Source organism: Chiloscyllium plagiosum, unplaced genomic scaffold (genome assembly GCF_037043375.1).
Source record: "Chiloscyllium plagiosum isolate Xiang-an unplaced genomic scaffold, Cpla_swu_hap1 HiC_scaffold_7, whole genome shotgun sequence".
Lineage (NCBI taxonomy): Eukaryota > Metazoa > Chordata > Chondrichthyes > Orectolobiformes > Hemiscylliidae > Chiloscyllium > Chiloscyllium plagiosum.
The window spans coordinates 32,102,161-32,123,296 of NW_028270145.1; the positions used below are offsets into that span (position 1 = coordinate 32,102,161).

General features: G+C 40.8%; 1 protein-coding gene across 2 annotated transcripts in view; it reads left to right on the forward strand.

Annotated features, from left to right (window-relative positions):
* Positions 1-21,136, forward strand: part of bard1 (BRCA1 associated RING domain 1) — a 176,862-nt gene that overhangs the window by 49,540 nt on the left and 106,186 nt on the right. For both annotated transcript variants that reach the window (XM_043693340.2, XM_043693343.2), the window contains 2 exons: positions 1,139-1,219; positions 7,580-7,752. In XM_043693340.2, the coding sequence (XP_043549275.2) occupies positions 1,139-1,219; positions 7,580-7,752 (254 nt within the window). The remainder of the gene's footprint in view (positions 1-1,138; positions 1,220-7,579; positions 7,753-21,136) is intronic.

The window sequence follows — 21,136 nt, forward strand, 5'->3', positions numbered from 1 at the left end:
GATATTGGATGGTGGTTTTGTCAGTGAACATTAAGGAGAGGTGGTTAGAGACTCTTGTTAGAGATGTCATTGTCTTGTCCTTGTATGATAATGTTACTTGTCATTTTAAGTATGTGCTTCATTATCATCCAGGTGCTGCACGAGAGCACACTCTTGGCAAAAACTTGGCAGATAGAGGTTAATGTAGGAAAGTATGAGGTCATTCTTTTTGGTTGGCAGTATCAAAATGCGCACCATTATTTCAATGAAGAAAGACTCTTTAAAAAGTGCACCACAGAGGGATCTGTGTGTTTGTGTGCACATGACATAAAATATTAGCATGTGGTGCAGCATGTAATTAAGAAAGCAAATGGAATTTTGACTTATAAAATCAGAGTTTTAAAAAAAGGAGTCTTGTAACAACTTTTCAGGATCTTGGTGAGGCCACATCTGGAGTACTGTGTGTCATTTTGGTATTATTTTAAAAATTATATATTGGCATTGGAGGAAATTTAAAAGAGATTTACTTGGCTGATTCCTGGGACAAAAGGCTTGTCTTGTCAAGTATGGCTAACCAGGTTAGGGCAATAATCATTAAATTTAGAGGATTAATGATTAGAATGAGGGATAATGGCAGACTTGCTGAGTTTCTCCAGCATTTTGTGTTTGCTTCAAATTTTTATTTGATCCCTTACTCTCAGTTAACATTTTAGTGTTGGTAGGTCACTCACTGTACGTCACTGTATGGTAAAGTATGAGAAGTCTATTTGTCATAGAATCTGTGCAAAACCTGCACCATATGTTATTTCACCTCTAATACAGGTTGTAACTCCCTGTTTGACACCTGCAATACTTCTGGCTTTCTGTACAGTGGCTCTACATGGATCTTTTATTCATATTTTGTTGTTTTACTTTGTCTGTTTTGAATATTGTAAGTCTTGTTTTTGGTATGCAGTTGGAAAAATCATTCATCCCATAGACATGTGAATACTGTAAGTCAAGATGAGGCATGTAAGTTTTTCAAGTCAACATGTAAGTTTTTCTGCATTGAATACACTTGACTTCCTGTGGCCTAACAAAGGCCTAGTCCTAAGGCTGCCAAATTAGGGAGGTACAACCTGTGAATCCTTGCTGATCTGACTGTTGTCCTGTGTTACAGGGTGATATTGCAGCAGTGGAGCAGCTTTTGGAGAATGGAGCGAATCCAAACATCAAAGATAATGCTGGATGGACACCATTGGTACGTATCTATACATATACATCAACAATGTTTTTGCATTCTTGCATCTGATTTCAAATCATGAAGTGATTCAATATGCTAAATGCAAGGTACAGGTAGCCAATCAGATTTGATTAATATTGTTTCTCTTAAGGAGTCTTAACTTTAGGTGCCTTTGAATGACCAATCAACTATTCTAATAGACACTGTTGTACTTTACTTCAAGGCATGGTAATTATTGTACCCATCTCAGGAAGTTTCCCTGCATTAGCATTCCAGATACAGAGCTTCTAAGCCTTTTTTTTAATGTGTGAAACTGAAGATTTTGGTTTAGCTCAGTAAAAGTGCTTCCACTCCCAATTAGGAATTCAGTCCTGATCCTCCAATCTCCCACAAGCAGCATATCAGGTATCAAGTCCTAGACACTGAAGCTTTCGTGAAAGGTGGGCAATGCGCAGGAATGCAAGTGCTGAAACTCTGGGATGAATTCAGTGTCAAGTGGTTGTTATTTGATCAAAGAGTTGCGGAGGATGACTTACCATGATTGAGCTAACTGGCCTTGTAGCCACATTTGGCACTCTGATCATTGGTTAGGATTCCATGATTTTTTAGCAATAATTTTTGTGGTTCTAGATTTTACCAGCATTTGGAAAATGAATCTTGCATTGTATAAATTAACTTTGGTGGTTTTTACACAGGTTAAACAATAGCTATAGTATTTCACAATTTACTTTTTTTGGCATTTGAAAACCATTTGCAATCACAATTGATGGCTTCAAAGTGCAGCTGTTTACAGAACATTTCAAAGATTGGATTTCAATTGTACAAATAATTGCAGTTGAACCCATGCTGTCAAATGAAAAAATGCATTACTTTGCTAATTTCTTCAGCATTCCTGAAGCTATATTATCATGCCAATCAGATATTTGTCCCCATCTTATCTTTTGTTTTGATCTTTTACTATAAATTCTGTGTCCTATGAGCCTGTCCCACTAGCTACCTGACAAAGGTGCAGCGGTCCAAAAGCTTGTACAGATACTCCCAAATAAACCTCTTGGACTGGTGTTGTGTGATTTTTAACTTTGTCCGCCCAGTTCAACATTGGCACCTCCTAAACATATTTTATCTCTGTGCAGGGTTTCTTTCTCTAATGCAGCACACTTGGGTTTGGAGTCATATGTACAGCTGTGCCCGTGCAAGTTACTAGGGAGAATAGACAGCTTGTTCTTTGCACAGTGCAGTTTAATGGCCTTGTTGTGTTTGGAGATTTAAGTTCGAATTACCAGCAGACTGCAGGTTGGGTGAAATTAAGTGATAGGTCATGAAATTTTGTGTCCCATTAGTGCCAAGTCCAAGTTTTGGAATTTCATCACATTGTGCAATTTGATCGATCTTCCTCCAAAAGCCTGGATCAGTACTTCTGATGTGAAGTGCTAAAAGAAATGGAGACTTAATATATAAAGAAAATTACTGTATAGTTCCAAGAAAATGTATTTTTTGGTTTAATTTCTTCCATAAAATTGTTTGAATTCCTTCAAAAATTGGTCATGTAAGGATCATTGATATTGTTAATTAGAAATTTTCTGGATGTCATAAAAATAAACTTCTTATTTTGCTCAGTGATATTTAATAAAAGTCGAACTCCTTTAGATGCAGGTGATGGGAATTTAAAAAAAAAAGTAGTTTATCATCAAGGCTCAGCTTGGTTCTGCATTTAATGGCATTTCCAACAGCAAAAGCTGTATGGAAATTAGGTTTGTCTGTTGCAATTAGACATAGGAGCAGAAGTAGGCCATTTGGCCCACTGTGTCTGTTCCAACATTCAATGAAATCATGGCTGATCTGATGATCCTCAATTCCACTTTCCTGCCTTCTCCCCAAAAGCCTTGAAACCCTTACTCAATAAAAGTCTGTCTGTTTCAGCCTTGAGTATATTTAACGACCCAATCTCAACAGCTCTCCGTGGTAAAGAATGTCACAGGTCACTAAATTCTCAGAGGAAAAAGAAAAATCCTCCTTTTCTTTGCCCTAAGTGGGCGACCCCTTACTCTGAGATTGTCCTCTAGTCCTAGACTTTCCCACAAGGATTCCTCTCTGTGTCTACTCTGTCAAGCGATAAGAATCTTATGTTTCAGTAAAACCTCCTCTCATTCTTATAAACTCCACTAAGTACAAGCTCAACTTACTGAACCTCCCCTCATAAGAAAATCCTTCCATATCTGGGACCAACCCAGTGAACCTTCTGTGGACTACCTTCAAAGCCATTGTTTCTTTCCTTAGAGAAGGTGACCAAAACTGTTCAGTCATCCAGTTTTGGTTTCGATATCTAAGGAAAAATATAACTATTGAGATCACTCAAGGGAGCAAGCTACATGTCATAGAGTTCTAGAGATATACATCACAGAAATAGACCCTTGGATCCAACTCATCCGTGCCAAAATTAATCTAGTCCCATTTGCCAGCACTTGGTCCATATCCCTCCAAACCTTTCCTATTCATATACCCATCCAGATGCCTTTTAAGTGTTGCAATTGTACTAGCCTCCACCCCTGCCTCTGGCAGCTCATTCCATACATGCACCATCCTTTGTGTGAAAAAGTTGCCCCTTAAGTCCCTTTTAATTTTTTCCCCTCTCACTCTAAGCCGATGTTCTCTCGATCTGGACTCCCACACCCTGGGAAAAGACTGTCAATTTACCCTATCCATGTCCCTCATGATTTTATAAACCTCCACAAGGTTGCCCCTCAGCCTCCGCGCTCCAGGAAAGCAGCCCCAGCCTGTTCAGTCTCTCCCTATAGTTCAAACCCTCCAACCCTGGCAACATCCTTGTAAATCTTTTCTGAACCCTTTCAAGCTTCACAACATCCTTCTGATAGGAATTGCACCTTTAAATTCTTGAAAAAATTCCATTTGAAATGCAGCTACATGAGGTATATGCAGTGGTGGATCAATGCAAAGCTTTTAAAAACTTTAATTGAAATTTTTTTTTCCTCCTTTAGGAATCTGGAAGGTACCAAAGCATTGTTTTTACCAATTGTTCTTCCAGATGCAGAGAAAAAACTGAGCTCTGGTAGACCTGTGCCTTTGCCTGTGTACATTATTTAAAATGATACGGAATGTCATAGAAATGGACCATTCAGGACATCTAAACAGTTACACCACCTGAGCTTTGTCCTATCCATCTCTCACTAATCTTTCTTAGCATACCCTCCTATTTCTTTCTCTATCTCATAGCTATCTAGCTTTGCCTGGTATGTCTGTATGCTATTAACCTCAGTTCCTCCATGTGGATGAGAGTTCCACTGTTTAATCAGTGTTCTGCCAAATAAATTTATTTAACTGTTTGAGTGTACAGTTAAGTCCCTGTGATCTCCCACTTCTGTGGAAGTGTCATGTTTTGTCCTGGGATTTTTCTAATGAGATCAAGGGCAAGATAGACGGGCAATAAATGCTGGTCCAACCAGTGATTCCCACATCCTAGGAGTGAGTTTTTAAAAATGAAGAGCAGGACTTTAACATTCGGGCATTACAGGTATATCCCTCTGATCAAGTGGAGCTCTGTTGTGTTGCTGTTCTTTCTGCATTAAATGTCTCTTTGCTTTATGTCCCTGCACCTTGGGGCCTTTTTTCAGAATTTAAGTACTTTATGATTGCTGATCCATTCTGTTCCAGCTGGGCTTTCATGTTTCTCATTCCAAAATAAAACTTCCAGTCATGAATCTTAAATCCATCGGTTGCTTGCTAAACTTATTCATCTGACATTGATATCATCTGATTGGTGTCAGAGAAATAGGTTCGAATTCATGGAATATTGGCACCAGTACTGGGATATGAGGGACTGTTTCGATGGCATGGGCTCCATCTGAATCAAGCTGGGCCAGAATCCTGGCACATTACGTAACTGAGGCTGTAGATAGGGCTTTCAACTAAGTAGTTGAGGGGAGAGTTCAGTTGCATGGAAAATTAGAAAATCAAAGTTTAAGGAGAAGGTAGGAGTACAGCTTAGTGATGAGGTTGACCGTTTGCAGAAAATAAAGGGAAGATATAGAATGTTTGAACATCATATTGTACCAAGGGATAATAGAACAAACCTTTGTGTCTGAATGCATGTAGCATTTGAAATAAAATTAACAAGTAAACAGCACAAATAGAGATGAATGGGTATGATTTAGTGGCAGTTATTGAGACGTGACTACAGGGAGACCAGCTTTAGAGAATTGAATATCCAAGAGTACTCAGTGTTTCGTAAAGATAGGTGGAAGGAAAAGGAGGTTGTGTGACTTTTGTTAGTAATGGAAGGGATCGATGCTGAGATGGGGAAAAAAATAGATACTGGAGTAGCAATAAGAAGTAGTAAGGGAAAGAGTTCCCTGATGGGAGTAACCTATAGGCCCCTAAACAGTAGTTCTGCAGTGAGGTTTATTATAAACCAAGAAATACTGTGGGCTTACAAGAAAGGTATGACAATAATCATGGGTGATTTTAATATACATATAGACTAGTTTACTCAAATTTGTAAAGGGTAGCCTCAATGGAGAATTCATTGAATGTTTTTGAGACTGTGTTTCTTGGAGCAATAAGTCGGGGAACCACCAGGCAGCAACCTATTCTGGATTTGGAATTGCGTAACGAGGTGGGATTAATTAATGATTTTTTAGTAAAGGATCCTATAGGGAAGGGTGACCATAGCATGCTAGGTTTCAAAATCGGTTTGAGCACAAGAAACTGAAGCCCCATACTAGTATTCTGGAGTTAGAGGTAATTACATAGGCATGAGGATATGTTTTGTCTAGTAGAGTGGGCAGGAAGACTATAAAATAGGGCGGTTAATGGGCAGTGGCAGATGTTTAAGGAGATACTTCCAACTAAGTATAGGTATTGGGAGGTCATATTGCAGCTGTACAGAACGTAGGTTAGGTCACTTTTGGAATATTGCACGCAATTCTGGTCTCCTTCCTATAGGAAGGATGTTGTGAAACTTTAAAGAGTTCAGAAAAGATTTACAAGGATGTTACCAAAGTTGGAGGATTTGAGCAAGAGGGAGAGGGTGAAAAGGCTGTGGCTGTTTTTCCTGGAGCGTCGAAGACTGAGAGGTGACCTCATAGTAGTTTATAAAATCATGATGGACATGTATAGGATAAACCGAGAAAGTCTTTTCCCTGGGATCGGGGAGTCCAGAACTAGAGGCATAGGTTTACGGTGAGAGTGGAAAGATATAAAAGAGACCTAAGGGACAACTTTGTCATGCAGGGTGGTGTGTATGGAATGAGCTGCCAGAGGAAATGGTGGAGACTGGTACAATTGCAACATTTAAAAGGATGTGTATATGAATAGGAAGGGTTTAGATCGATGTGGGCCAAGTGCTGGCAAATGGGACTAGATTAAGTTGGGATAGCTGGTCGGCATGAACAAGTTGGACCGAAGGTTCTGTTTCCGTGCTGTACATCTCTCTGACTCTAATTATATTCCAAAGAGGAAAAAAGATTGTTAAGAGGGAGAAAATCATCCACAGCTAAGCAAGTAAAGATACTGTAAAGACAAAAATAAAGGCTTACAATAGTGCAAAGACAAGTGGCAGGCTGACAGTTTGGAAAACTTTTGAAGATCAACAAAGCATTACCAAAAGTTGAAAGAGCACTTCAGAGTTTTTGGGTACAGTGGGATCTGAGTATCCTTGTGCACAAATCATTGCAAATTAGTGTGCTGGTACAGTAGGTAATAAGAAGAGCAATGGAATTTTGGCATTAATTGCTAAAAGAAAAATTAATGAGATCACATCTGGAGTACTGCCTTTAACTTTAGTCCCCTTACTTGAAGGATGTAATTGCACTGGAGGCAGTTTAGAGAAGATTGACCAGACCAGACCATTGTCTCCTGATGAATGATTACCAATTTAGGCCTATATTCTCTCGAATTTAGAAGAATGAGAGGCGATGTGGTTGAGATATTTAAGCTGCCAAAGAGGATTGACAAAGTAGACATAGAGACAATGTTTCCTTTTGTGAGGCTATCTAGATCAAGAGGTCATTGTTTTAGAACAAAAGATAGCAGATGAGGAGAAATTATTTCTCTTGAAGGGTTGAGAATCTGTGAAAATTACTAATCCACAGTGTTGTGGATGCTTAGGATATTGTGTAATTTTACTAACGGGTTGAAGGGTTAGGGGGAGCCAGCAGGAAAGTGGAGTTGAGGCCGTGATAAGATCAGCCAGGATCGTATTGAATGGTAGCACATTGAATGGTAGGTTGGAGGAGCTGAATTGTCTCCTGTTGCTCCTAATTTTATTTTCTTATGACTGTGGTTTTCTATATGGCTTAATGTCTACATTGTAATATTTGTGCATATCTCTCTTCAAACTAAATAATGGCTATCTTTTTGTAGCATGAAGCATGCAACCATGGACACTTGGAAATTGTAGAGCGGCTGCTGAAATTTGGCGTACTACTGAATACACCAGGATACCAGAACGATTCTCCCTTGCACGATGCTGTTAGGAATGGACACGTGGAAGTTGTAAAGCTGCTGATCTTACACCGTGCCTCTCAAAATGTGATGTAAGTACTCATTACTTGGTCCAATTTGTCACCTATACCAAAGGAAATATTTCACACTGATTAAATAATGCAGTTGAAGGAAACTGTAGAACCTGTAATAAGGAGTATGCCTCATAATCAACTGAAAAAAGCTAGTTGCAAAGGAAATTGTCCTAAAGATTAAAACTCATTGCTCTGTGTCTGTGATTAATTAGTGACCAGATAATAATAATCTAAGTCCAGAATATTTATATTCTAAAAGATGCATCATTATGCAAATTGAATGAAGACCAAAGATAGTTGAGTTTGGGTGTTTTAAGATTCTATTTCCTTTGAGGAGCTTTGCTGATGTCCTGATAAATTTGCAGAGCAGCTTTCAACAGAGTTCTGAAGTGAAATTACAATGTCAAATTGTCTTTCTAATGTCTGTTGTGTAATACTTTCAGACATAACTTTCACTTTCCGGTCATTAAAAAAAAATAAATTATCGCATTACCCCTGCCCTGGCAAGAATTTGACTTCACTTATTCTAATTACATTATCACTGAGGGTTAGTTGTTGGTTGTTTCAACATCCGTGACATCGGCATATGTGATTAATTCAAGAATCTGATGGATTCTAGTTCATAAATTTATATTTTGTTCCACGAGTTTGCAGTTCAGTACAAAAAGTGTAACAAAAATATGCACATATGCCATGTGGTAGAAGTGACTATGCCTGGCTAAATATCAGGTTACTCCTTGTGGCTTTCTTTGAATCTTAATCCCATTGGAAGCACTAAATCATCTTTCACATCTCTTTACTACTTACTTTCAATCCATCATTCTCAAGCCAATACCAGTTTCTGCTTCCATCCTCTTCCAAAGATAAATAATGGATCTGTCTCAAGAAGGTCTACTGTGTCAACTTTCAATCCTGACAATATTCTTTTGCGTATTCCCCAACTAAATCTTGTAATGTCCTCTGCTACTTTAACAATTTAGGTTCTTTGACTCCAACTCTCTGCTTTTTAAGCAGTTACTTTAACTGCTCACCAAGATTTTGTCTACACAACTTCTACAAGAAGGCCAGCATCTTCCAGTAAAGAGGAAGGACAAGGGTGGCAAGGTAAGGGACCCTTGGATAACAGGGAGGTTGTAAATTTAATCAAAAGGGAAAAAGAAGCATATGTAAGGTTTTGGAAGCTGGAATTGTACAGGACCCATGAGGAAAATGTAGAAAGCAGGAAAGAACTCAGCGACGAATTCGAAAAACAAGAAGTGGCCATGAAATGACCTTGACAGATATAGTTAAAGAGAACCGCAAGGCATTCTATTTTTACATTAAAAACAAGAGGATAACTAGGGAGAAGGTAGGAGCACTTCAGGATAAAGGAGGGAACTTGTACTTGGAGGCAGAGGATATGGACAAGATTCTAAATGAATACCTTGCATTGGTATTCATCCAGGAGAAGAATATGGAGGGTAGTGAGATTTGTGTGGCGCATGCGAATATATTAAGGCATTTTGAGATCAAGAAGGAAATGGTGTTGGGTTTCTTGAAGAGCATTAAGGTAGAAATGTCCTCAGAACCCAAAGTGATCTACTTCAGGTTATTGAGAAGGGCAAGAGAGGAGATTACTGGGGTCTTGACCAAGATGTTTATATCCTTGCTAGCCACTGGAAAGGTCCTGAAAGACTGGTGAGTAACTAATGTTGTTCTTCCGTTCAAGAAGGGAAATAGGGATAACTCCAGGAAACTATAGACTGGTGAGTCTCAAATCAGTGGTTGGGAAGTTAATGGAGAAAATTCTTATGGTATAGGATTTAGATGCATTTGGAAAAGCATGACATACTTAGGGACAGTCAACATGGCTTTGTGCCGGGCATGTCATGTCTTAGTAACTTGATTGAATTTTTCAAGGAGGTGCTGAAGATGATTGATAAGGGGAGAGCAGTGGATGTTGTCAACATGGATTTAGGCATTTAACAAGGTCCCTCATGGTAGGCTTATTCTGAAGAATCAGATACATGGGATCCACGGTGACTTGGCCACATGGATTCAGAATCGGCTTGCTCATAGAAGGCAGAGGTTAATGGTAGAAAGGTGTTTTTCTGGCTGGAGGTCTGTGACTCATGGTGTTCTGCAGGGATCCATACTGGGGCCTCTGCTGTTTGTGATATGTATAAATGACTTGGATGAAAATGTAGATGGATGGGTTAGTAAATTTACAGATGATACAAAGATCAGTGGAGTTGTGGATAGTGTAGAAGGTTGTCAAAGGATACAGCAGGATACAGATCAGTTGCAGATATGGGTGGTGAAATGGCAGATGGAGTTTAATCTGGGTAAGTGTGAGATGCTGCACTTTGGGAGATCAAATGTTAGGGAAAAGTATAGAGTTAGTGGTAGGACCCTGAACAACATTGGTGTACAGAGGGATGTTGGGGTTCAAATCCATAGCTCCCTGAAAGTGGCCACACAAGTATGTAGGGTGGTAAAGAGAGCATATGGCTTGCTTCCCTTAATTGGTTGGGGAATTGAGTACAAGAGTCAGGATGTCATGTTGCAGCTTTGTAAGACTTCGGTCAGGCCACACTAGTATTGTGTTCGATTCTGATTGCCACGTTACAGGAAAGATGTGAAGGGTTTAGAGAGGGTGCAGAAGAGATTTACCAAGATGCTGCCTGGATTAGAGGGTATGAGCCTTAAAGAGAGACTAGAAAAACTCAGGTTGTTTTCTCTGGAGCAGTGGAGGGTGTGGGGAGACTTGATAGAAGTCTATAAAATTATGGGATGAATAGATAGGGTTGATGGCCAGAATCTTTTTCCCAGAGTTGAAATGCCTAATACTAGGAGTCATGCATTTAAGGCGAGAGGGGGAAAGTTCAAAGGAGATGTGAGGGCCAAGTTTATTTTACGCAGAGTGGTAGAAGTCTGCAATGTGCTGCTCGGGGTGAAGATGGAGGCAGATACAGTAGGGGCTTTTAAGGGACTTCTAAATAAGCACATAAATATGCAAGGAATGGAGGGATATGAACCAGTGGCAGGTTTAATTTGGTGTCATGTTCGGCACAACATCGTGGGCCGAAAGGCCCGTTTCTGTGCTGTACAGTTCTATGTTCTATGTTCTACGTCTCCCAACACTGAGTGACCTGGCCACATTTGAATATATTGCCACCTTTGGCTGAACATGTCATGCCAAATATCTTGTGAACCTTACTTAGCTTCAACTACAAAGTGTTGCTAGTGAAACCTCTGAACCTCATTTTTATTTTGTAGGCATTGTCCAACAGAGTTTCTTTCAATTGAACAGTTGTTCTTAATCTGGTCTCATCCCCAGTTAAGGTGATGACTGTTTATATCACTCACTGCTGTCGTTCTAATTCTGTGTTTCCAAATTTCTCATTACATTTAGGTGATGCTGACACCTCCCTTCATCTGTTCTGTTGAGTTCCATTTCTGGCAGCAGACTTGCCACAGACATTCATTACGAGCCGAACGATATTCCCAATAGCCGTGTGTCTACTCACTATGACTTTCTGTTTTAACCTTGTTTTATCTGCATTCTTGTATCCCAGTTTCTCTAACCTCTTGCATCTGTTCTGATATCATGATTTGGCATCTTAACTTTTTTAATGTCTCTTTTCATTCATCTGAGACTCCTCCTGGATTTTAGTTGACAGAGTGTTATGCGTAGATTCAGCTGTAGCCTTCAAAGGGGAATTGGTTAAATGGAGAAGGAAGTTACGTGAAATGGGTTGTGTGGAGGAAGCAGGGGAAGGTGGTTGATGAAATTCATTGGGTAAGACTGACTCTGGATGATGCTGAAAAGAGCAGGTATGGGCCAAGTTTATCAAATGTTGTGCTTTTGTGCTGTGCTATCTTGTCCTTTTGGATGAGCACCAAAATGCAACCAACATTTCTTGGTTGATTTATTTATTGTAATATGTACCAAAGTACAGTGAAAAGCTTTGTTTACGAGCAGTACAGGCGGGTCATAGTAAGCAGTGATGTAAAGAACAAAGGATTTTAAATGGAGGCATCGCACAGGGAGTATAAGAGAGATCAGCGTTAGTAAAATCAGCATTAATAGAGGATATAGTTTAGGGTGTAGGTTGCTCGCTGAGCTGTAGGTTTGATATCCAGACGTTTCATTACCTGGCTAGGTAACATCATCAGTGGCGACCTCCAAGTGAAGCAAAGCTGTTGTCTCCTGCTTTCTATTTATATCTTTCTCCTGGATGGGGTTCCTGGGGTTTGTGGTGATATCATTTCATGTTCGTTTTCTGAGGGGTTGATAGGTGGTATCTAGATAGATGTGTTGTCCCATCCGTGTGTCTTTTTGTGGCTAGCTCTCTCCCTCGTAGCCCTACACACGGATGAAAAAAACCCACCATTTCGACTGGGACAACACATCTATCCTGGTACAGACTAAGCAAAGACATGCCAGAGAATTCCTAGAGGCCTGGCACTCCAACCACAACGCCATAAACAAAAACATAGATCTAGATGCCATCTATCAACCCCTCAGAAAACAAACAGGAAATGACATCACCACAAACCCCAGGAACCCCATCCAAGAGAAAGATATAAATAGAAAGCAGGAGACAACAGCTTCGCTTCACTTGGAGGTCGCTACTGATGATGTTACCTAGCCAGGTAATGAAACGTCTGGATATCAAACCTACAGCTCAGCGAGCAAACCTACACCCTAAACCTCAACCTGAGCTACAAACCTTGCAGAGGATATAGTGTCAAGAAAGCCAGGAAGAAGCTGTCCCTGAACCTACTGGAAGAGATTGTAAGAAATCATTACCAGGGTAGCAAGGGACTTTGATGTTGGCAGCTTTTCTGCGGAAGCGAGCCATGTAAATGGAGTCCATGGGTGGAAGTTCGGCTCCTGTGATGGCCTGGGCTGTGCACACCACCCTCTGTAGTTGCCTGGGCAGAGCAATTTCCCTACCAGGCCATTATGTATCCAGGTGGTAGGCTTTCACTTGTGCATCTGTCGAAGTTGGTGAGGGTCCTTAAGGACATGCCAAATTTCCTGTGCCACCTGAGGAAGAAAGAGGCGTTGTCCCATCTTGACCATCGCAACTGCATGGGAAGACCAGGACTGGTCGTTTGTTATCGTCACTCCAAGGAACTTGACGCTCTCCACCCTCTCGACCTCAATTCTGTTGATGGGGGTATGTTTTACTCCTCTCTTGCTAAAGTCAATGATCAGTTCTTTGGTTTTGCTGATATTAACAGAAAGGTTGTTCTCATTGCACTATGTCACCAAACCTTCTATCTCCCTTCTGTAATTTGACTTGTCATTGTTAGATATCTGTCCTACTATGGTGGTGTTGACAGCGAACTTGCAGATTCATTTGGCATCACACTTGTGGGTGTACAGGGAGTACAGTAGAGGGTTGTGGATGCATCCTTGGTGGGCTCCAGTGTTGAGTGTTATTGTGGAGGAGTTTGGTTGTTTTTCCATCAGTGCAGCTTACACTTTTCCAGATAATCTTGGGTACATTTACCTTTTTCCACAACTTTGACAGGACTTCAATTCTTCCTTCTGTGTGTTAGGGAACAATTTATGTGTTGCTTCCTTCAATTTAGGATGAACTTGAATCCAAAGGTTTCAGCACTGACTCAAGGCTGGCACATGATGCATCAGTGCACCAATGATAGAGAGCATCACTGTCGCAAGTGCTGTCTTTGTGATGATAAACTAAGAACCCATCTGTGTTCTCAGGTGGACAAAATAAACCTCATGACTCTATTGAATTAAAAGTAGAAGTGGTAGATATTTTTCAGCTAATGTTGTTGAATTAGATCACTCAGTGATTGCTATTTACAGGCCCCAGCTCTGTGTAAATTGGGGGTTAGGTTTCCCAGAGTATAACTTAATTATAATATAATTTGCCTACACTTCAAAAATACTTATTTATTGGCTGTAAAACACGTTAAATTGTCCGGAAGCTGTTGAAAGATGCCATATTCATGCAATTTCTTTCTTGTTAGTGAGGTGTACCTACATTGTAGAAACTGAATGTATTCTTTACTTTAACTGCCCATTCCACTCTCTTTAATCTATCCTCAAACCATTACATTGTTCAAAACCGAATCTCACAACTATTTATGAATAGCCTTCTCTCTCCTGGGCAGTCTGAAGCTATTCATTTTTACATTCACTTGAGTAGCTTGATTATCACCATTTTCTTACGGACTAGCGGAGGTGTGGAGTTAGTCTGTTACTGTCTGAGGAAAGAGATTTATATTGGTGTTGCTACGTGAGCACGACATCAGAAAATAGTTCTGGCAAGCATCTGACCTCAAGGTTATAGCCTGTTGTCTTAGTAACATTTTTTTTTGTTTTTCTTTTTATTTGAAATTTTCAACATTTGCAACATAATTTCAACATAATCTTTTCATTAATTAGTTTGTTCCTTAAATATCCTTTTGTTGATGCAATGAAATGGAATTTGTGATGTCATATTTCATGTTTTAATTAATCTACTTTTAATCCCTTTTCAACTTCCACTTTTGTTTTGTTCAGTTATCCCCTTTAAAAATTATGAATGCTACGAACAGAAGCACAAAGTTTAATGTTTCTACTGTGTGAGGAAAGATGGTTAAAACAATTTATCTCTGTTTGCCTCATTGATATTCAACAGAGCACCATACCTCTGTATTGGTTCCTCATAGACATATTCTTGTCAAGGTAAAATTGATTTGATTCCTTTCTCAATGTATATGAGGTTTTTTTCCCTGTGCAGATTCCAGATTGTTTCACTAGATAATTAGATAAAAAGGTAGGTGTTCCACGTTTGCAAGACTCTAATGAAACAGGTTTGATTTGTTCTGAGGATGTAAGTATCTGCAGTAAATCAGTTTTCAGCACCAGCCTTTTGTCTTTGAAGCCTGGTTTGATTGACAGTTATGCCAAGAACTGTTAACAACTGCAGTAGTTCACATAATTCAATCACCTAGTTCTGTGTTGCTTAATTGGTTGTTTTCACTACCTAAAATATCATGCATGACAAATAATTTCAACTGAAGAACCGCAAGGAAATGAATTGTAAGGATTCTGATCTCAAGGGTTTTGACATATTGATAAAAGTGAATGACTGAATGAAGGACCCATAGATACATATTCTGCTTCAGTATAATTTTACTCATGATAAACACGCTATAATATTTAGCCTGAGCTACATTGTCTGTCAGGCTGATTTGTTTCAGTTAAATGGAGAAATCCAGAAGACATAGTGAGTGGGCTATACATATTTCTTGCACCAGTAACTCCAATAATATAACAATTTGTTGTTCAATCTGCAGCATATCATCTAATGCATCAAGATTATCTTTTGGCTTGAAGAAATCACAGGTTTATCTATGATAGTTTACAGTTTGCATTAAAAAAATGTACTGACTAAAAGTCTAAATTGTAGAAGCAGGTTTGCAATCTTTGACTTTACTTTCCCAAATACACTGCTGACTTGTCGCACTGAGTGGATATTATTGTGGTTCGGAGGGGATTCACAGCTCGATGATCTGAATGTAAATCTAGTTTGAGAACAGTTAATTTAAGGGGAAAAAAGCCCAAAACAAATAAAATGATTATTGTCGAGAAAAGAATTTTGATTTAAAAACAGGCAAAACTGAAGAGAAAACAGTACAGTATACTAAATTAAAAAAAAGAAAACATTGAAAAGTGAATGCAGATAGGTCCATCAGTCAACAATCACCATTGTAATCTATATATGATATTTCAATTGCATTCCTTTAACCTTCATCTCCTTTGTTATAATAGAAAATTGTGGATTTTTAAAAAAATATAGGCCTATTTTAAAATGGAATGGCACAAGTTGGAAATTAACTTAAACAATTTAATCCATATTTATAGGAAATAGATCATGTTTTAATGCAACTTTTTTTTAAACAAAATTTTACTAGATGGATTGTCTGTAATTACAGAGTTTGGCTGGGTGGCAGGTGAAAGAAATCAAAGTATTAATTCAGTTTTTTTAATGAAATTAGGAAAAGGACCTGGTTATACAGATTTTGGTTAGGCGAATTTGTAAGGTTCAGTTAAAGTCTCCAGCCTTATTGTGAAGGTCCCTTGTGATTGATAATCCAACAAAGGAGACTTGAGAAAGTCCTGATAGCAGGTAAAGGAGACTAAAGGAAAACAGTTAATTAATGAAATCTTAATCCACTCGTTAAAATCCATGTTTAGTATTTGAAATCTGTGAAGTTATTTTAGTCATTGCAAAATTATGTAGTATATCTGTAGGAGTGCAAATGACTTGGAATTTGGTCAGTGACCTGTGATACTAGAGAAACAAACAGATTTTTAAACATTGAGGAACCAGGGTAAAAGACCAAAGCTTAACAAGTTATTTAAGACAAATTTCAAGGTAAACACAGTGGCTCAGTGGTTAGCACTGCTGCCTCTCAGCATCAGGGTCCCAGGTTTAATTCCAGCCTCAGGCGACTGTCGGTGTGGAGTTTGCACATTCTCCCCGTGTCTCCATGGGTTTCCTCCGGGTACTCCAGTTTCCTCCCACAGTCCAAAAATGTGTAGGTTAGGTGAATTGACCATGCTAAATTGCCCATAGTGTTAGGTGTATTAGTCAGAGGGAAATGGGTCTGGATGGGTTACCCTTCGGAGGGTTGGTGTGGACTGGTTGGGCCTAAGGGCCTGTTTCCACACTGGAGTGAATCTAAATCAAGACGTAACACTTGGTTTGTACGTTTCAGGGCCACCCCTGCAGTCTGGTAAGACCACGGTGACTTTACCTTTTCTCGGAAGAGTGTTCTGACAGTCAGCGTGACAGTGAAGCAGTCTGGGAAGAAGGTCCTCACAGTGTCACAGTGAGACAGTCTGGGAAGGGTGTCCTCACAGTCACCGCCACAGTGAAACAGTCTGGGAGGAGGGTCCTCACAGTGTCACAGTGAGACAGTCTGGGAAGGGTGTCCTCACAGTCACCGTCACAGTGAAGCAGTCCAGGAGGAAGATTACTGTTTATTGGGAAGAAACAGAATAACATCACAGGAGAGCTGGAGTGGTCTTATCTTACTAAAGGTTCTAGGACGGTCAAGTAAATATTTGCAACTTCTGCCTCTAGTTTGTGTGGTCTCTTTGTGGTTTATAGTTTCTTTGGGCTGTATTCTGTAGTAACAAAGAACAGGAAAGGAGGCGCTAGACAGACTAATATTATTTGAAAATAAACATCTTCGAAAAGGTTTAACTTAAAATCTTGGGAGACCTCAAAGCTATGGTCTGCTCCTTTGATTCTACGAGGAGAAAGTGAGGTCTGCAGATGCTGGAGATCAGAGCTGAAAATGTGTTGCTGGAAAAACACAGCAGGTCAGGCAGCATCCAAGGAGCAGGAGAATCGACGTTTCGGGCATAAGCCCTTCTTCAGGAATGAGGAAAGTGTGTCCAGCAGGCTAAGATAAAAGGTAGGGAGGAGGGACTTGGGGGAAGGGTGCTGGAAATGCGATAGGTGGAAGGAGGTCAAGGTGAGGGTGATAGGCCGGAGTGGGGGTGGGGGCGGGGGCGGAGAGGTCAGGAAGAAGATTGCAGTTTTGGAAGGCGGTGCTGAGTTCGAGGGATTTGACTGAGACAAGGTCGGGGGAAGAGAAATGAGGAAACTGGAGAAATCTGTGTTCATCCCTTGTGGTTGGAGGGTTCATAGGCGGAAGATGAGGCGCTCTTCTTCCAACCGTCGTGTTGCTATGGTCTGGCGATGGAGGAGTCCAAGGACCTGCATGTCCTTGGTGGAGTGGGAGGGGGAGTTGAAGTGTTGAGCCACGGGGTGGTTGGGTTGGTTGGTCCGGGTGTCCCAGAGGTGTTCTCTGAAACGTTCCGCAAGTAGGTGGCCTGTCTCCCCAATATAGAGGAGGCCACATCGGGTGCAGCGAATGCAATAAATGATGTGTGTGGAGGTGCAGGTAAATTTGTGGCGGATATGAAAGGATCTCTTGGGGCCTTGGAGGGAAGTAAGGGGGCAGGTGTGGGCGCAAGTTTTGCATTTCTTGCGGTTGCAGGGGAAGGTGCCGGGAGTGGAGGTTGGGTTGGTGGGGGGGTGTGGACCTGACGAGGGAGTCACGGAGGGAGTGGTCTTTTCGGAATGCTGATAGGGGAGGGGAGGGAAATATATCCCTGGTGGTGAGGTCTGTTTGGAGGTGGCAGAAATGACAACGGATGATACAATGTATATGGAGGTTGGTGGGGTGGTAGGTGAGGATCAGTGGGGTTCTGTCCAGGTGGCGATTGGAGGGGCGGGGCTCAAGGGTGGAGGAGTGGGAAGTGGAGGAGATGCGGTGGAGGGCATCGTCGATCACGTCTGGGGGGAAATTGCGGTCTTTGAAGAAGGAGGCCATCTGGGTTGTACGGTATTGGAACTGGTCCTCCTGGGAGCAGATGCGGCGGAGACGAAGGAATTGGGAATATGGGATGGTGTTTTTCCAGGGGGCAGGGTGGGAGGAGGTGTAGTCTAGGTAGCTGTGGGAGTCGGTCGATTTATAGTAAATGTCCGTGTTGATTCGGTCGCCCGAGATAAAAATGGAAAGGTCTAGGAAGGGGAGGGAGGAGTCCGAGATGGTCCAGGTGAATTTGAGGTCGGGTGGAAGGTGTTGGTAAAGTGGATGAACGAGGAGGTTGAACAGTTCATCCACCAACCACCAACCCAACCTCCACTCCCGGCACCTTCCCCGCAACCACAAGAAATGCAAAACTTGTGCCCACACCTCCCCCCTTACTTCCCTCCAAGGCCCCACGGGATCCTTCCATATCCACCACAAATTCACCTGCACCTCCACACACATCATTTATTGCATCCGCTGCACCCGATGTGGCCTCCTCTATATTGGGGAGACAGGCCGCCTACTTGCGGAACGTTTCAAAGAAAACCTCTTGAACACCCGGACCAACCTACCCAACCACCCCGTGGCTCAACACTTCAACTCCCCCTCCCACTCCACCAAGGACATGCAGGTCCTTGAACTCCTCCATCGCCAGACCATAGCAACGCGACGGTTGGAAGAAGAGCGCCTCATCTTCCGCCTAGGAACCCTCCAACCAGAAGGGATGAACACAGATTTCTCCAGTTTCCTCATTTCCCTTCCCCCCACCTTGTCTCAGTCAAATCCCTCGAACTCAGCACCGCCTTCCTAACCTGCAATCTTCTTCCTGACCTCTCCGCCCCCGCCCCCACCCCCACTCCGGCCTATCACCCTCACCTTGACCTCCTTCCACCTATCGCATTTCCAACGCCCCTCCCCCAAGTCCCTCCTCCCTACCTTTTATCTTAGCCTGCTGGACACACTTTCCTCATTCCTGAAGAAGGGCTCATGCCCGAAACGTCGATTCTCCTGCTCCTTGGATGCTGCCTGACCTGCTGCGCTTTTCCAGCAACACATTTTCAGTAATGAGAATGGAGGTCAGTTATAGGTGAGGTCAGATCAGAATGCTGGGCACATTTCCCTGAAAGACATTTGTGAACCAGTTAATTTTTCAAGGATTTTGTCCTTTTTTTCCTGTTATAGTTCACAAATGATTAATATGTTTCCATCACAGCCAACCCTTTTTCACTTACTAATGATCTATATTGTCAGCTTTTCTTCCTCCCTTGCTCACTGTTATCCATCCATTTGTCTGCCCAACTGTTGTTCTCTCTCTCTGGACTCAATGCCCACCTATCCCATACTCCTTTCACCCCACCCTGTCCCCACTGACGCCCTGTCTTCAGCTGCCATCAGTTCTGAAGAAAGGTCACTGAACCTGAAACGTTAACTCTACTTTAACTCTCGATGTTACAAGACCTGCTGAGTTTCTCCAGCAGTTTATGCTTTTGTCCCCAGAACATTAGTCTGAGGCTCTGGATTACTAATCCAGTGACATTATACGATGACAGTGCTGCCTGATGTATAGCAAAGGATACTGAATTGGTTCTTGCATTTGGAATCCATGTTGACTGAAGTAAAATTAATTTTAACTGTAATGCATGTAGAGATGTGCTGATTAACTGCAATTTAGGTTAAGTGGTATGCAAAAGTAAATGACAATAGGAAATAAACAAAAATAAGATTGACAGAATATTCTTTGTAGATACATGTCTAAAGTAGTATATTGATAAAGATTCCTTTGTTCCATTCTTTTTCTACATCTTTTTCACACTATAGCACTGTTGGTTGTAGATGTATAATTTTGAATTTAACTAATCATTGTTTCTCAGAAAACCAACCAACCAGTTTTATTGTTTACAATTTCCCTTGGATTATTAATTGATTCTGTCATCTAGCAAGTTACTCATTAATGTTGGTTGGAATAATATCTGTGGACCTAGGGGCTAGATTCTGAAGTGTGCCTGGAATCACTCATCTCTGCTGTTGCTTATTTTGGTTGTAGGCCTTTTAAGTTATCTGCATTTTACTGGAGGAAATTTTTTTTTGTCCTGGCTTCATTATTGTTACCCAAAAGAAAATTCAAACTTAAGAAGTAGAAACTCATTATTGAAGTGAACAGTTGAGACTGTCAGCTCATATTTTACTTGTGGTTGGCATGCAACACAAGAACTTTGAAAGTGTGAATATTTTGTAGCCTGTGATTGTTACATTCATACCCAGCTATAAATATTTTTATTGTACTCTTCCTACAGTTTTTAACATTTCAAATGATTTTGAGAGTACTTCTCATTAAAGCCATTGTTTCAATCTGACATCTTACTGACGAATGAGTAATTTCACCCAACTGATAAACTAATATGCTTATCTCCCTTACACAATCTGGTGGACGAGTCGCATACATGCCAATGTGGTTTACAGTGAACTGTCCTCTGAAAGCTGAGCAAATACTGCAATGGTTCAAGAAAGAGACCCGTCACATCCTTCTCAATAACTCGAAGTGAGCTAAGATGCTTTGGCAGTGACACCCATTTATGCAAATTAATTAATAAAGGTGTGGAACAAAAGAGAGAGTTCTTCTCCATGTAAAGGCTGTGATTTCCATGTCTGTTTTATCCCTGTGATCAGAGTGAATTGTATGCATTTATTCACGTCATTTAATTAATTCCATAATTGCTTAAATGTATCAGTTATGTACATTTGGCATAAGGAAGATTATTTTGAAGGACTTGCTGTAATTCTCATCCCTAGTAATTTGATGGAACAATAGCTCCTCAGTAGCTTTGCTATGTTTGCACATTTTCTATATAAACGTTTGTTTAGAGTTCTGGTTCTAAATGTCAGTCTTGTCTGGTAGGGTCAAGGTGAAGCTAGTTAAACCTTTTTTTACAAACAGGTATAACTTAATACGGTTTTAAGAAGATATTTCCTGTTACACTTGTACATCAAGGTATCTTTACATAGCCTTGGGTTACCATGAAGGAGTAGTCTTCTCAACCTTTCCCCTTGGTGTGATGTAGTG